At 41.3% G+C, this 16,598-nt stretch overlaps 2 protein-coding genes across 6 annotated transcripts in view; one reads left to right on the top strand and one right to left on the bottom strand.

Moving 5' to 3' along the window:
• The window catches only part of med27 (mediator complex subunit 27), a 46,018-nt gene extending 40,451 nt beyond the window's left edge, over positions 1-5,567 (bottom strand). The window contains exons 1-2 of the mRNA XM_028996024.1: positions 5,365-5,567; positions 3,212-3,356 (exon numbers count right to left, since the gene is read on the bottom strand). Coding sequence (XP_028851857.1) covers positions 3,212-3,356; positions 5,365-5,567 — 348 coding nt within the window. The remainder of the gene's footprint in view (positions 1-3,211; positions 3,357-5,364) is intronic.
• Positions 5,568-5,963: 396 nt separating this feature from the next.
• Positions 5,964-16,598, top strand: part of ntng2a (netrin g2a) — a 45,029-nt gene continuing 34,394 nt past the window's right edge. The window contains exons 1-2 of one of the 5 annotated variants that reach the window (XM_028995377.1): positions 5,964-6,098; positions 7,022-7,716. In XM_028995377.1, the coding sequence (XP_028851210.1) occupies positions 7,486-7,716 (231 nt within the window). In that variant the 5' untranslated portion in view covers positions 5,964-6,098; positions 7,022-7,485. Of the gene's footprint in view, positions 6,712-7,017; positions 7,717-16,598 lie in introns of all 5 variants that reach the window. The other 4 variants (XM_028995376.1, XM_028995374.1, XM_028995375.1 and 1 more) reach the window with 4 other exon arrangements.

Raw genomic sequence — 16,598 nt, 5'->3', positions numbered from 1 at the left:
TCATTACCACAGGATTACCACTAACACAATTTCCAGATAACGCTATACAGTAAAATGTCAGGTAAAACAATGCAAAACAATTTTTAAAACTGAGCCTGGAACAGAATGTTTAAATGAATCATTTTATGCCAGTTCAGCGCGTCTACAAACTTTGCACAGAAAACAGCACTCTGGAAGTGATGCATACTCAGCATGGAACAACTTGTATTCCATCAAGCATGCAATGCAAAAGCGCCTATTCATTTCATCATCTGTCAACCATTAGTTCACTTTCTGGTTAGGTGTTAGCGTTGGATTTGTCTGTTCCTTTTAGGATTTTAGGCTTAATGTCACCTCTACAGCAACTCTGGCTGTCAATGCATCAGTTAAAAGCTTGATCAAAACTGAAGGGAGACGAATACAACTTCTTGCTGAACATCATGTAGGACAAGAACAACAAAATCATGAACAGCAGGTGGAGCATGCTAAAAGGTATAAAAAGACGCTGGCATAAAATGCTAAACACTGAGGAGATGAAACTTGTAGCTCAGGTTTTCACACTGTCAGTACAGATACTCCGACTCCATCTGTCACAGTTTTTTTTTTCCAAGGATTTCAGGGAACAGTGGGGTTCCAGAGCAAAGTGAACACATGATTTGCCAGAATAGAGGAATAATATGGCCATCAGACTATGTAGACTATGTAAACAGACCTAATGTCACGATTGGGTGCACCAGGAGCAACCAGTGCAACCGTGCAACGTATGAGTAGTGTCGTTTTCAGTTCGGGCAATTGCCACACGCCTGCGGGTTTGTTCTTGTTTTGCCACTTTTCCCCTATTATTGGCCCTTGTGCCGTTTTTTTGTGTTTGTGTTATTATTAATAAAATCCCATTCCCAGTATGTCCCGCCTCTGCGTTTCATTCCCCCGTCAGCTCGCGGACGTGACACCTAATTTTCTTTCAAATGAAGAAAAGTACAAATTGTACAAACCAGTAAACTAGCTTTTTAAATGAAGTGATTTTCACCGTGACAGCACAAAATGTATCCACTGCATTTAACCCATCACCCTTGGTAGGCGGTGGGCAGCCATCAAGCCGCCCGGGGAGCAGTGTGTGAGCTTGGGATTTGGCAGCTTGGGATTTGAACCCACAACCTTCCGATTACGGGTCTGCTTCCTTACCCGCTAGGCCACCGCTGCCCCGATATAAACTTTATTAGTACTAAATTATATCATATCAGACAGTTTTCTCTATTAAGTGCTCTGAAATTATATTTGCAATCATCCCAGAGGAAATATTGATTTAGAATGTGCAAGTCACAACCTTTAGAACGTGTGGTTTCTTGTTAGTCTCATATCTCCTTGACAAAAGGTCAGCATAAATGCTAGTGCTTATTTCAGTACATCTGAGGAACATGAACAATAAGGCATTTGTAGTACACGTTCTTGAATATTAAGCCAGTGGAACTCATTAAAAATAGAGCTTATGCATATAAATCATGAATGCTGCAGTATATTTGCAGCTCTATGGATCTATGAATATGCTACCGAAATGAACGTGGCGAGGAAATACTGCACAGATTACGGCTGAAGTGTGCATGTAGGTGGTAAAGATGAAAAGACATGATTTATGACATAAAGAACAGTGCTTTGCAGCTGCGAAAAACTAAAATAGTGCCAGCTTTAAGCTACACACAGCAGGCCTGGTTGACGTAGGTGGAATACGTGGCTCAGGTGTGCGCTACGCCAGAGACGAAGCCGTGGATTGTAAATCACGGATGTGCTCTGACAACAGTTTTGGTGATTCATGTGATCCTGAAATGAACTGGATCCTGGAATGAACTAAGGCCAAAGGCAGGGAGGGGTAAAAAAATTACCAAGTAGCCTGAATTACCAAGCAGCCAGTTTGTTGAGAAGATGTGAAATAACTTGGAAAAAAGGACCAGAAAAACTCTACAAGTTTGTGAGAAGGCTGCAAAGAGCCTACGTGCCCATTTTAAATATTTAGACATGATATAGATCATGTAGGGTTAGATCTATTTAAGAAGGAGGAAGAATTATTTTGTCAGACGATGAGGTCAAAGGCAAAGATGCATTTTAATGAATAAATTAATGGTAACTGCATTTGTATAATTATGAAAAATAATATAGTAGGCTGTGAGTAATCAAAAGCACATTGGCCACCTTGGCTGGTATGATGAGCAGGGCCAACATTATGAAAGATGACAATCTTTGACAAAACAAAAAATAAATAAATTATATATATATATATATATATATTCTTTTTTTTTTTTTTTTTTAATTAGCCGCCTTTTACACCAAGAACCATAGAGAATAATATAATCCTTGGCAGCAACACTCTCTACATCAAATCAAAGAATTTGTGAGATCAGCTAGTCAGATTCCTTTTACGGTAGGAAGGTCAATTGACTTTTGGACTGTCCTCTAGTCCAGGCCTGAGAAAATGGCCGGTATCAAACCCTGCATCTTCTTGTGAGAAAAAACAGTGGGGCGACTGACTGTGCTCTGGATAAAGTGAAGCGAGCGACTCTGCTGGATCTAGTTGGTGAACAGGTGGAGAGAGAGCCTGGGAGGCATCTTGGAGAGCAGGCTCTCCTTTACTGCCAAGACTCATCCATAAAACAAAATGCCTGCTAAGATGAGAGATTTACAAATCAACTGTAGAATATTCACCTCTTTTTTTCCTCCATTTTTCTTTTTTTAACAGCCACCACAATTGTAGAGCGATTGGATATTTCTTATCTTATAAGTTATGTCCTCAATAAAACAAATCAACAACTAAGATAACTTCAGGGTCATGGTTTAAATGCAGTGGACAAATGTAGTTGTGTGCATCGTGTTCTGTGCTTGCTGTGCATCACGGTGAAAGTGAAGTGATTTGTCATTGTGATACACTGCAACACAGCACACTGTGCACACAACAAAATGTGTCTTCTGCTTTTAACCAATCACCTTGGTGAGCAGGGGGGACGGTGCTTTGCTCAGTGACACCTCAGTGGCACCTCGGTGGATCGGGATTCGAACCAGCAACCTTCCGATTATAGGGTTGCTTCCTTAACAGCTAGGCCACCACAGCCCCAGTGTCTCTCTTCTTTAGTGATACTTATTAAAGAATACTCAATGAATTCCTGCTAACATTCGTATCAATTACATAATAGAATAAATTGTATGAAACTTCTGTTCACCTTTAAAAGAACAATATTCGACTTACCTTGTTGGACCACTTGTACGCTTGAAGCAGCTGACTGTAGAGCGGCGTCTTGTCTTGCACCGGGTCCAAACTCAGCAGACCACTGTTGTGAAGGGGATGACTCTCTGATGGTCTGCCAACGAGTGTACTAAGCCTCTCCAATTCACTGTAAATATGAAACTCCAGCTGATTAAAACTTGTTTGCTACTTGATCAGATATGAGGAGCCATTAACTCACAGAAATTTGTATGATTTTCTCTTCACCCGGAAGACAGGCATATACACCTCTGGTCACTCCAAGACTCAACAAAACTCTTTACTCTTAGTTGCTCTAGAGCATATGTGTAAAACAAAGATTCTCGTGCCGTTGCTGGGGCTTCAACAACACTCTCTATTTATTATTCTTACAGCACCACATTTCTGCCACACCCGGGTAAATGTTGGTAATCGCTCGTACATGAGACAGGGACATGAACGTCCTGAACATTACTGCTTTTATGTAATACAAAATGAAATAATAAATGGACCACAGGAGCTTGGACCAGTCTGCTCGGTTCCTCTGCTTGGTGGAGGGTCGATCTGCATCAGGACCGGGGCAGACGATTAACTCCCCCCACAGCAAAGTGCCATGTGCATTTAAAGGAAAACTACCAGTATATACGACTGTTACAATATGAGCACAGATTGAACACAGACCATTTTTCTGCTCATTGTAGCAAATCAAAGGTTCACACCTATACTTGGAACAGCACACAAAATACAGGGCAAAACAAACATTCACATACAATGATCTGGTGAAGGTTATGCACAACAGGACGGCATTTATACACACACAAACAGGTGCACATGCTAAGGGAAATCAGGGTGACAACAATGGCAACACAAACCTCTGGAATAAGGACATGACACATTCATATACAGGTAAAATGAAATAAACAAAAAATACATAATACTGAACTCATGATTATTACAAACATATCAAACAATTTTAGTGTTGAAGTGTAATGGAAAAATCTACAGTGTAGCATGCAAAGGTTAGTGAACAAGTTTAATCAAAATTATACCCCAAAATAAGTACAGCAGATTCAATGTATTCTTTCCAGCTAATTACTTTTAGAAATAAATAGTGCCCAAAACCTCCCAACACAAAGTCAATGTCAAAGCACCAAACATCCACCAGATACAGAAAATGTCAAAAGTTTGGACACACCTTCAAAACTATGAATGAACATATGTGGAGTTATTTTACGTAACAAAAAATGGAGACCTGGCCTCCACAGTCACCGGACCTGAACCCAATTGAGATGGTTTGGGGTGAGCTGGACCACAGAGTGAAGGCAAAGGGGCCGACAAGTGATAAACACCTCTGGGAACTCCTTCAAGACTGTTGGAAAAGCATTTCAGGTGACGACCTCTTAAAGCTCATCGAGAGAATGCCAAGAGTGTGCAAAGCAGTAATCAGAGCAAAGAAACTAGAATATAAAACATGTTTTCAGTTATTTCACCTTTTGTTTGTTAAGTATGTAACTATAGTTTTGATGCCTTCAGTGAGAATCTACCAATGTAAATGGTCATGAAAAAAAAGAAGACACATTGAATGAGAAGGTGTGTCCAAACTTTTGGCCTGTACTGTATGTCTTGTTCAAAATGAATAGTATGAGCCTTCATAAATTCTGTATTACTATAAAGATATATTAGAAAACAATAAATCGAAATCTATGAAACATTGCAATAGTAATGTGACTGTATACTAATAATGTTTCCTTTGTTTTTAGGAAATCTGAGAGTGGGACTTCCTGTGGTGTATACTATATATTCGTTAGACCCCAATGAAAGTAATAATGCCTTGTGCATTGTGGCTTCGTACAAGGCAACAAAATATATTTCAAAAATAACATTTCTCAAATGGTTTCAACAGACCCCTTACAGCTGACAGCTCTAGCTTATTTCTGAAAACCAGCGAAAACCCTCAAAGGGATATGGTTAAATGTACAGTGTGCTGAAGAGCACCAATAAAGTCAAATAAGTTAACAAAACGTTAAACTAGATGCATAAAAAGCAACCACTGGGAAAGACCGAGTCTTAAAATGCGCCGTATCGAAATACTTCCGTCGAAAGCATTTTGAGCGTCAGCTGGTTTCATTTTGTTTATTTAATGTCCTATAGATACTCACTTCACATCACGATTGACCGCCTGCAGGTTGTCCTGAAATTCCGATATAAAACCCTTTTCTCTCACTTCCAGGGTCTCTTTGTTCTTCATGCCATCTTTCAACGAGTCGAAAACCCTCGTCACGCTGGACCTAAGTGCCTGAATGGCATTTATCGCCTGCGAAAAAGCATCCAAATTCATGCCAACGTTCACAATGTCCGCCATGTTTGCGAGGTACACGAGAGGCGCATAAACAACGTAAAACGCACACCGGGAAATGTAGTTCTGCCCAGCAAGGCATTCTGGGAGATGACGTTTTTTGACAATACAAAGCTTCAAGGCGCAAATCCAACCACCGTTGTTTATATGCTAAATATGCTCCTACTAGTTATTATTATAATTGTTGTTATTATTATTATTGTTATTATTATAACTGTTATGAATGGACATATTAAATAACATAGGAAAGCTACAAAAGCCAACTAACTCTTGTCAGAATATTAATCATTTTGACAGCAATAATAACCACGTGAGTGCACGGAACTCCTAACAATCGCTTCGGACCGCATGGTCGGAGCGGCCCGTCCCACGTGACCCTCCGCGCTGCTCCTTTAAGCGGGGCGGGACGCTCCGGCTGCTGGTGGGATGGCGCGGCTCCGTCTCGGGGCGGCAGCCGAACTTCTGCTCCTGCTCACGCACCGAGTTCGCGGCGCGGATTCAGACGCCTTGGGCTGGGCGCGACGGGAGGCTCGGACTGTAAGTCGTTGCCGAAAGAAACAACAACAGCAATAATAATAATAATAATAATAATAATAAGGACGGGGACAGTTATTAACAGAGAGGGCGCTAGAAAAGTGTGCAGGCTGCAGCGGGAGAGATTGATGGATACAGTAGATGAATAAGGGGAGAGACAGAGGAGCAGAATGACAGAAAGGGATGGGTGAGTAAGGGCTTGGGTATCCTGTGCAGCCTCTCCTGCCCTTGAACGCACAGGACAAAAGAAAAGAAAAAAAAAAAAGGAGGGTGAGAAGAAGAGAAATAAAAGTGGAGAAACAAGAAAGCAGGGGACGAGCGCCGGACGGCGGGCGAGAAAAAGTGAAACTCCTCGCTCCCGTTCTTTCGGGCGAGAAATTATTTATTGCTGACCTACCCGGATCTAGGGCACCTTCCCGTGCCGCACCGCCTCTCCACGAAGTGCGCGACCGAGAGAAGGGAGTCGGAGATGAGGGTGATGAGGAGGAGGAGGACGCCGTTGTCTTCCTCTCGGCTTTAAAACCGGGGCGCAGCGACAGGACGGGGATGCGGGGCGCAGGCCGGTAGCCACCACGTTTAAGGGAATCTGAACGGGATGCTGCGCTCCCTGGCGCGGGTAAGTAAGGTGCTCAGGAGTTTCTAACGAAAAAGAAAGTTTTTTTTTTTTCTTTCTGATTTAATATAAATGATACGTTGTGATGCGGTAGTGTTGCATGTGGACGAATCGCCAGAGTCGTTTGCGCTGAGATCTGTGACGATGCGGCGCGCCAGGGCGGTACTGATGCTGCCAGAATCTTCAGCATCTTCATCGTCACCAGACTTGCCGAACTTTTTTTTTTGAACCAATAGACTGGTACCATTCATAAATCATGCTTTCCTAATGTTTTTTGTGATTATTATTATTATTTCATTTTCCTGTAAGGCAGAGATGAAGAGAACCAAGAGTCATTCTACAAAGTGACGTTCAAGACATCTCGGTGAAGAACTAGACACCCTGGACATCTCCTGATGCAAGGACATGTGCAGCCTGGGTTTTTGGCAGGAACCGGATTTCTATGTACTGTACAACAAGTCTGAACAATAATTTAAAGATTCTTTTTTTCCACTTCACTGTTTAATCATGGCATCAAGGCTGTCTTAAAGAAATTAGACTGTGTATTAGCAGCTATTCGATATAGACATCAGTTCTGAAGCAACACCAGTTCAACAGGAGCATTTTTTCAGCCATAAATGTAGACTTCTTCTTTTTTTTTTTGGTATGTTTTAACAATGGAAATACATGATAAATTCAACATGAACCACCTCCGGATTTGATGCTGATCTCATCCCATTGCGTTCCAACAGTGGCACCGCTTGCCTTTCTTCAGACACTCGGCCCTGGACCACGTTCATGGTCTCCTCGGGTGCCATGGTCCCACAGGTGTTGCTGCTTTTGCACGCCATTGCCCTGACTCTTGGCCAGTATGACATTTGTAAGTCGCTGGTCAGCACGGACGATGGACCATCTTGGGAGTATTACGCTTGCCAGCCCAAGCCCATGTCCATGAAGGAGTACATGCAGATTAAAGTGGAGCCGCCCGGCATAACCTGCGGAGACCCACCCGAGCGCTTCTGCACCCTGGTAAGCAAGATTTTCAGGGGATTAAAATGTATAATACAACCTAAACTATACAGCAATTAATCCATTCAGATAGATTATTATAACAATTATATTGTGATGCCAAAGCGTTTTTTTTTTTTATAATTTGTAAGTACGCAATCTAAATTCTTTTCTACTCATTTGAATCGTGACAGCCCCACCTCTTTTTCTTCATCTCCACACTCAGGCAATTAGCAGATGATGGCAGACTGTAGGTGTGAGCTGGTGAATTCACAGTGGGTTGCATTCAGATGCTATAGGTGAATGGACATCTAGGGGATGCATTTTAATGAACGCTTGCAAATTGCTGTGCTTTTTTTTTTATTGTCTGTAAAAGACTGTAAAAAATATAGAAAAAATTCCCAAGAGAGTGAATATTTTGTGAAATTGACCCATTTTGCTAAATACCATGACACTGAGCACACTTGGCCCCTGAATTTTTCTGTTCAGGTTTTTTTATATTGTGCTTGTGTATTTCCAGGACACATGCGGTGACAAGCTTAGCCTGCAAATGTCGCACATGGCCCGTGGACTTAGGAAAACGCCTCCTTGTGATGGGGCTGACAGAAACCGTCACTTTAAATGGTGTTTAATATAAGGCAGGGCATAGGGTCAGTGCCTTCGATGGCTGTCGGCGTGTCCCGGCTCCAGCTTTTCCGGATGGGCCGCTCACACCGGGCTGGGTGAGCTCTCCGTCGGGGCGGCTGATAAATTGTAGCCATGGGCAGTGCGCCAGGGGCTTGATTGTAAAATAATCGGATGTAGGATTTGTCCAGCTGGGCTGATACAACACGTGGGGGACGGAGACGGAGCAGCTTCCACGACAGACACCACAGCCACCAGATAATGGAACGGATTCCACCAGTCCTCCTAAAAGCAGAAGCGTCTGTCATCGGTCGTGCCGTTATGTAATTAACTGGCACTTTGATATATATACCTATTTTTAACACCAAATCTCAGATTATCTGATATTCTCTGTAAAAAAAATATTATTTTGCTCTCTGAAAGTTAATGTGTTGTGGTTTTACTGGAGAGACTAAGTCAACCGTTTTTTAAGATTTGATATGATGCGTGATGTTAAAAAAAAAAATATATATATATATAATAATTACATGATATAGTACTATTATAACTGGAAGTTTCGCTGTCTGTGCATTCCTCTTCATCCGTTCACTGACACCGTGCCTCCATGTGATAAAGTTCATCTAAGTTCATTTAAAAAAGCTTTCAAAATGTAAAAGAGAGAGAGAGATGATTCTTATGCTTCTAGATGTCTGCCCTTTGGGGAGTGTAGACCTGTTTGTGCTTCATCATCTTTTTTCTTACTGCAAGCCTTTAACAACTCCTTAAAGAAGTGCTGACGAGCCACATCATGGGCTTGGGATGTGGACCTTTGACTTCTTAAGAGCAACATGTTCTCTTTCTTTATTTCTTTTTTTCGGATGGCAATTTAGTTTGTTGGTCCCTCTAAGTCCAGTGATGAAGCCGTATATGAAATATTAATGGTCCTGATATTGGCTCCACTGACTAAACCCGATGTGGCTTACGGCACTGAAGACACAAGAGATGCATTTCGTATAGAGAGAGAGAGAGAGAGAGAGAGAGAGAGAGAGGGAGGGGCGTAGCCTTGTCTTTCTGCGTAAGCACTTTTTTCTCGGGATCGATAAGAGCTGACTGTTCATCTACTGATCAGGCCACTCTGCATTCAGGGCCGGTGGGGAGGGAGGGTAAATGGCCAAACGGGGGGCAAGCACTTTACTGTCATTGCAGAGTTGCATGGCAGTAAAAAGATTTATTGAAAATTCATATATATTAGTGATATGTTATAAGTCATTGATCTGAGAATTGATTGCTGCATTATTTAATGCTGCATTCGTTTGAAAACTTAAAAATGTGAAGTGTAGGGTCTGATACCCATTCAATCACCCTTCCCACATTGTAGCATGTGTGTGTGTTAATCTCTGAAGCCCAGTGAAATTCTCTGGCCATTCTGATTGATGCTTTATTTTTTATTTTTTTCAAAGGAAGTTAATTGATCCGATATAAGCCTTCCAGATTCACTGACTTCACTTTGTCGGGGTGGAAAAAAAAAAAAAAAAGCTTTCCAGCCTCATTAATGATTTAGGGGGAAGTTTCAGTCACTCAGGGTCCACAGGAGATGCCGATGCATTTTTACTCAGCGCTTTCCTTTCTTCCTGCATGTGATGTTAGCTGCCGCTGTTGCTGCGAGCTCACGTTGTATGTAGAGAGGCCTAATGAGAGGAAGAAGGCGAGCGGGAGTAAAAAGCGAGGCATGGGGTGGGGAGGAGGAGGAAGAGAGGGTTGGGGGGGGGGGGGGGGGGGGGGGGGGGGGGGGGGTTGTGGAAGGGAGGAGAAGGTCTCAGCTTAGCTAAGCACAAAGAGAGGAATGAAGCCTAACCCAGTGCTGCATTCATATGTGTGAGAAGGAGAGAGCGCGAAAGAGAGGGTGGAGAGAGTTTGAAGGAAGACACAGCCTCCTTCCTTTATCTGGGGAGCTCACATGATTTATGTAAAAGTGCATTCTCCACCCGTGGTCCATGCAAGATAAAATCCTGCTCCACATTGGCGTTGCCCATTTTAGAAAGCACAAACGGTCTGCGCTAAAAATAGACGGCACAGCAGTGATATTTGTGTGTCTGTGTATGTCTGTGAGTGTGTGTGTGTGTGTGTGTGTGTGTGAGAGAGAGTAATTGGAGAAACTGATAACACTGATGAGGTCTGTGAACATGTGGATAAATCCTGCCTGGGCATGCACACACATGTATACACACATAGACACACACACACACACACAAAATCACATATGCTCTTTTACACAGACTCAAAACACACCAACAGTAACACAAACATGCACACTGGAGAGTACACTGTTACAGACACACACACACACACACACATAGTTACATACAAAACACACATACACACACACATGTACATGTGCACATACAAACACTCACAGCGAAATTCACAGAATGTACACTCATTCACAGATCCACATACACACACACACACACAGTCCGCATGTCTGTCTTGATTCCGTGGACAGCGGTGTCCTTTGTCATGAATTTTACATGGCTCCTGTCTGCCTGGGGCCCCACCTCCTGTGTCCCCAAAGGGGACGACTTCATCCACTTTGGCCATGCCCACACACGATAATCTCCATCTGCTTGTGTTCATGCTACTGCAGGTCCACTGGGATTCTTCAAACAGAGTTGTTCCTGTTGTAATCTTTTGTGTCATTGCGCCGCTGTCTTGTGGGATTTTGGGGAGAATCCAGAGAAAAGAGAGCAGACAAAGAAACCATTTGCTCTCAAATTCTGATCCAAAACTAGTACACAAAGTGCGGTTAACATCTAGAGCTGTCGCTTCCGGGCAAACTCCCTAAATATTACACCTTTGTTCTGAAAGCAGTTTTTCTTGGATTTACACATAGTACAAAGCATGCCTTTACAAAAAAAAAAAATATATATATATATATATTGTAAAGGCATGCTTTGTACTATGTGTGTATATATATAGATGAAAATGCAGTATGAAATGCATTATTTAAATTGACCTTCTTCAACACTTTGGATCGTCCACGGCAGCTGAAAATAGCTGGATAATGTGGTCACAGATTAAAATCCAATACGCTGCGGCCCACTCCGGGACACTCAGGGCTGTTTCTCCCTGGTATAATTAGGCGTCCGTTTCCCACCGAAGCTGCTCGGTGCCAGCTGTTGTATCACCGGGCCTCCTGGGAGAGATGCTTTCGGTATAATTAACTCAAGGAGGAAAAAAATAAACCAGGGCCCACCTCACCTGGTAAACTTACACCACACACCCTCCACCAGGCCTACTGTACCACGGTACTTCTGTCCATTAGATTTCATATAACTTTAATTACAATGTCTTTTCAATGTACTTCTGTATTTAGTTAGCAATTTGAATTTGAGCTTGGTGATATTATATAAAACAGGGATTTATAAATGAAATGGTTTTATTTCAAGTTCCAGTATTCTGCAGTCTCTCATCTAAATAACAACCAGTTCTAAAATGATATACAATTAGTATTTTATTCTAATTTAATTAGAATCTAGCATTCCAGTGTTGTGCCCATGAATTTCATGTCTACCTCATTTCTGTATTAGATGGTACCGATATTGGTACCAATTATTTGTATGATTATGTAGGTTTGTGTGGTCTGGTGTGGTATAGTTTGGTAGGAAAAGTCTTTTAAAATGAGAGAGAACCCAGAACAACACAGACAAAACATCCTTCATCCAAACAAGATACAAAACTGATTCTCCCCACAATTCCATTTTACTTATGTTCCATTTACAATCTTAAAGTGCATTCATGTTTCAAGTGTCTCATATAAGAAATTCAATTTCTCCATGGTTTCTGTTTTGTTTAGCTTCTCAAAAGCTTGGCATGCAGTTCTCTGCTTCTTTGCCTGTACTGGACAACTAGATACACACACACACACACACACACGCACACACACACATTAGTGATCTCTCTCTTACTGTCTTTGCCCTTGTCCTTTCCTGCTCTCACTCTGTTCAGTCTCTGGTCCCCTTCTCCTCCATCAACCCGTCTCTCCTGTCCTCTGCTCTCTCCTCTCCTCTTTTAATCCATCCACTCTTCTGCTGTCCTCCATATTCCCCTTGTGCATTTCTTCAAGTGATTTGTCACCACACTCTGCGCTCAACAACACAAGTCAGTGCAAAGACAAAGGCAAGATTTTTCTCAAACCAAAACTGGGTTGATGATCTAGGAGGGCTTGGAGATGGTTGTGAATCCTGCACTGCTGTGCTGCCAACAGTCTAATGGCTTTGTGAGGCATGAGGCTATTCATTCATGATCCCACCACTCAGTGCGCATCAGTCTCAGAACAAAAAAAGTCTCCCCAAAAATGTAACTACAGGTAAATTAACAAGAATTCATTTGATTTCATTGCTTCGAGGAGATTTTGGTGGAGTACGGCCAATCCTCCACAGTCACCACCAACCCCCGCACTCCCTGCATTTGTTCCATTGACCTAAAAAGAGCAGAAACATTCAGTGGGAGCGCAGAGACCCAGAGCCATCTGAAAAGGTGATTAAAGGGCGGCGTTCCCCTCCGGAGAGGGAATGATCTGCCCTGCGTCTATCGACACGGGCCTGCGCCGCAGCCCAGCAGTGGGCAAACACTCTACTTATCGCCGTGCCACACTTTAACAGTGACAGGAATCCTGTGAGGATAATTGCCGGGAGGCTTTATTGCTGCTTGCCACCTGGTGCAGCAGTAGGCAGGACTGTGGGCTGAGAGTCAGACAGGCCAGGGCTCCCTGGCGACATATGTTATACTTGTTAAGGATGTGAAACCACACCTGGAGCTGGTGGGGCTACTGCGGCTTATCACGTGACGCTGTGACCTGCATTAGACCCGACACTCACAGACAAGCATGCACTCACAGCAGAAACACAAACATTTCATGGGCATACTAGGGCTGTCTGACATAACACGGTCATTAATGAATTTATATAAAACGCAAATGAGGCAGCTTTCCGGGTGTTACCCATGACACGGATGTGAAATTCATCCTAGTTATTGGGCAGATTCAGATGACACATGAAATGGAGCAACCCAGTTGCTGAGGAACTCAAAAACCAGTGGTGTTCAGGATGTGCTTGCATCTGGACGCATCTTTTTTGGGCTCATCATCTGAATCAGGACCTAGGCAGAAATGAAAAGTTACTTTACTGAACTATTGAAAAAGCTAAGTAATTTGCTCAAAATTGTATTTAATTTTTATTTTCTGTATTCTGTAAGTATTTTATTACATTTAATAGTTTAAACCTGTCATCTCATTTTTGTAGTAATTAAAAAAAAGAGACACTTGAGTGACATTAGGGGCTGGCAGGGGGTGGCACAAGATAAAAAACAGTAGAGCAGTAATGTCATCACATAAAAGGGAACAACTTTTGCATAATGTAGTGGAATAAAACACAAGATATTTAACATTGAAATGTAATGGAGTTCAAAATAAAATACCTACTTAAATGGAAATACTTCAAATACACATAAAACCTCTACACATGCTATTACACAGTACCTATGGGTGCCTCCAGGATTTTATGTACGTTTTGGGAGAATATTGTAGACTGTAATGCCTAATTCTCTGACAATAGACTTTTTGTCTCTGTAAATGAGGGAGTAAGTGAAAAAGTGAAAGTGAAAGATCAAACGCAGCTCATTCCAATGAGAATAGAGTGTTTTAGAAAAGCTTACCATAAAGTTACACAAAAAGAATAGAACAAAAAAAAGTTAAATATATAGAGAAAAACTAAAACATGAAAACAATGAAGACCATGAAAAAACAATGTTCAGATGTTTTTATAGCTTAAGAACATTTTTTTTGTTCTATTTAGGTTATTGAAACAAATGGGCTATTTCAAGTTCAGGTACACTGATGATATAAGCACAAATGTATCTAAATTATGAAAGTAAGATTACCAATTTACAGATTACCCATTAGCAGGATTGAAAATATTGTAATAGCAGAATTCACATGGTTTGTTGAATTTGTATTAATAGGGCAAATTCCCCACAGACAAAGTCTGTGAAAAATAAGGATATGAAGATCATTGTAGTCAAATGCACATTCTGTGCTAAACCTAAAGAACTGTCCATGTCCCAAAAGTAATTTAACTAAACATTTAGAGAGGTGTCATAGTAACGTGAAGTTACCAATAAGGAAGCATGCGGAGGATGAGAGTGGCAATAAAACCACAAAGCAGCCAAAATGAACGTTTTCCCGCTCTGAGATGTAATTCAGCCTCGAGAGGTTAGTAGACTTGTGGTGGAGTATGTTGTTGAAGATATGCTGCCACTTTCAAAATTGGAATTGCAAGCTTTTTAAAAATGTATTAGCAAGATCCCCGTCATGACTAACAGCAATGATGACAAGGTAAGTAAGGCTACCATTGCCTCAACAGGTCAATTTTACTAGACTACTGCTATTAACACTAGTTTACATATTTCTAGCCATCTGAAGAGAATTATAATGTCATAGTGAATCAGGCCAATATATATCAAGATGAAACGTAACGTACAATAGACGTCTGTTAAACATAATAAACCATAGGCCTACAATGTGTATCTATATGTGTTTCATAAATTTGACATATTTGACATATAATTGACATTTTTGTAATTGCTGGCCATGCTGAACTGTGAACATTGTCCCATGAAAACATTTACATTAAAAAATCAATGTGTGTCAAAAATGTTCAATATGTATGTAGAGACCTTGGTGTATTTTAAGGGAAAAATTAACTTATACAACAGGCTATTTTCTAGGTGTGATTAAACATGCATGTCTCACCTTCCTCAAAGTAGCCTATATTATATAAGCCTAGCTCAGTCAGATACCACATCACCTTCCAGTGGCTGTGTAATGAGCTTATTGAGCATCATTTAGCTACATTTAGATTGCCAAATCCATATTTCCAGTTTGGTGAGAGTAAATTAAAAGTAATGCAATAGTAGTGCCTTACTGTAATGCCTTACAGTAAATACAGGTATATTGTAATGTAACAAATGACTTTGAATTGACAGTTGGAAGTAATAAATAACGAATTACAGTTTTGAAGTACTTGTCCAACACGGTAACTATATAGGTAAACTCAGATTGCCAAATGCACACAGACACACACAGGCTTTGTGTTAGATTTTAGGCCAGATCTAAATATGGAGCTTTATGATGTCATGTCTTATGTGACAGTCTTCGACTGCCCTATGTGATCACAGAGTCTTATTTACAGCAGGATTTAAAGGTCAGGAATGACCACTTGGCAATCCCCCACTTAATCCATTCACTGAATTGTGTCACTGGAGCAACAGGCCGTACCACATTTAGCTGAAGCTGTCAAGCATTTGAAGCAAGGAAACTGTTGGGGACATATAAAAATTCATGAGCCTTCACGGACTCGTGTCCATGGGTTCATCGCTAAAACTCCTGATTGCTTTTCCGCTCGGAAACGCATTGGCAACCAGGTTCTGAGCAAAAGCTCAAATTTCCCTCAGGGTTACTCACCTATTATAAGCTATCATTTGTGTTTACACAAACCAGATTCTTGGCTTGTCATGGAAAATGTTACCTGTACGGGCTTGTTAAATTGACTCAGAAAAAAATGGATGGGTCCCAATGATTCCCAAATGCATTTGGACATAAAAAAAAAATAAAAATAAAAATAAAAATAGAGTAATGATGCTTACTATATTTACACTGCTGATAATATTTAATTACATAAAATAGCCTATATCATGCTGACATCAACAAAAATCAGTGGTTCTCAACTCATGGCCAATTACAGCCGTGAGGGTACACAAAACCACAAATTGGCATGTGGGACATTGATTTGATAATGAATGCACAACTTTGTTATTAGGTAATGTCCCTTGATGGTGTAAGAAAAGGTGCCACTTATTGCTTTTTGTTATTGTATTATCAGTACAATGAACAGCATTATATATAAATTATGTTGAATTGGTAGTTCAATGTTTACATTTTTTGGTAGATTTAGTGATAAAAGACAGGATGAAAATGTGATTATTTGGGGATAATTAAAATGAATGTGTCATGGGCGGTTCTGCAGAGTTCGAATCTATGAGTTCTATAAGTGTGAGTGAATGGTGTGGGTTTGGGTGTGGGTGTATGTACCCTGTGTTTGCCTGCCCTCCCACCATGGATGAGTCCCCACCTTGCACCCAGTGTCTTAGGTGGGGCTCCAGCAGCCATGACCCTGATTACCAGGACTAAGTGGTTATACAAAGTGAGTGAGTGAGTGAATGAGTGTGAGTCGTGGGTGCTATAT

The sequence above is a fragment of the Denticeps clupeoides genome, chromosome 11 (assembly GCF_900700375.1).
Source record: "Denticeps clupeoides chromosome 11, fDenClu1.1, whole genome shotgun sequence".
Lineage (NCBI taxonomy): Eukaryota > Metazoa > Chordata > Actinopteri > Clupeiformes > Denticipitidae > Denticeps > Denticeps clupeoides.
This window is presented reverse-complemented; position numbering and strand designations above follow the sequence as displayed.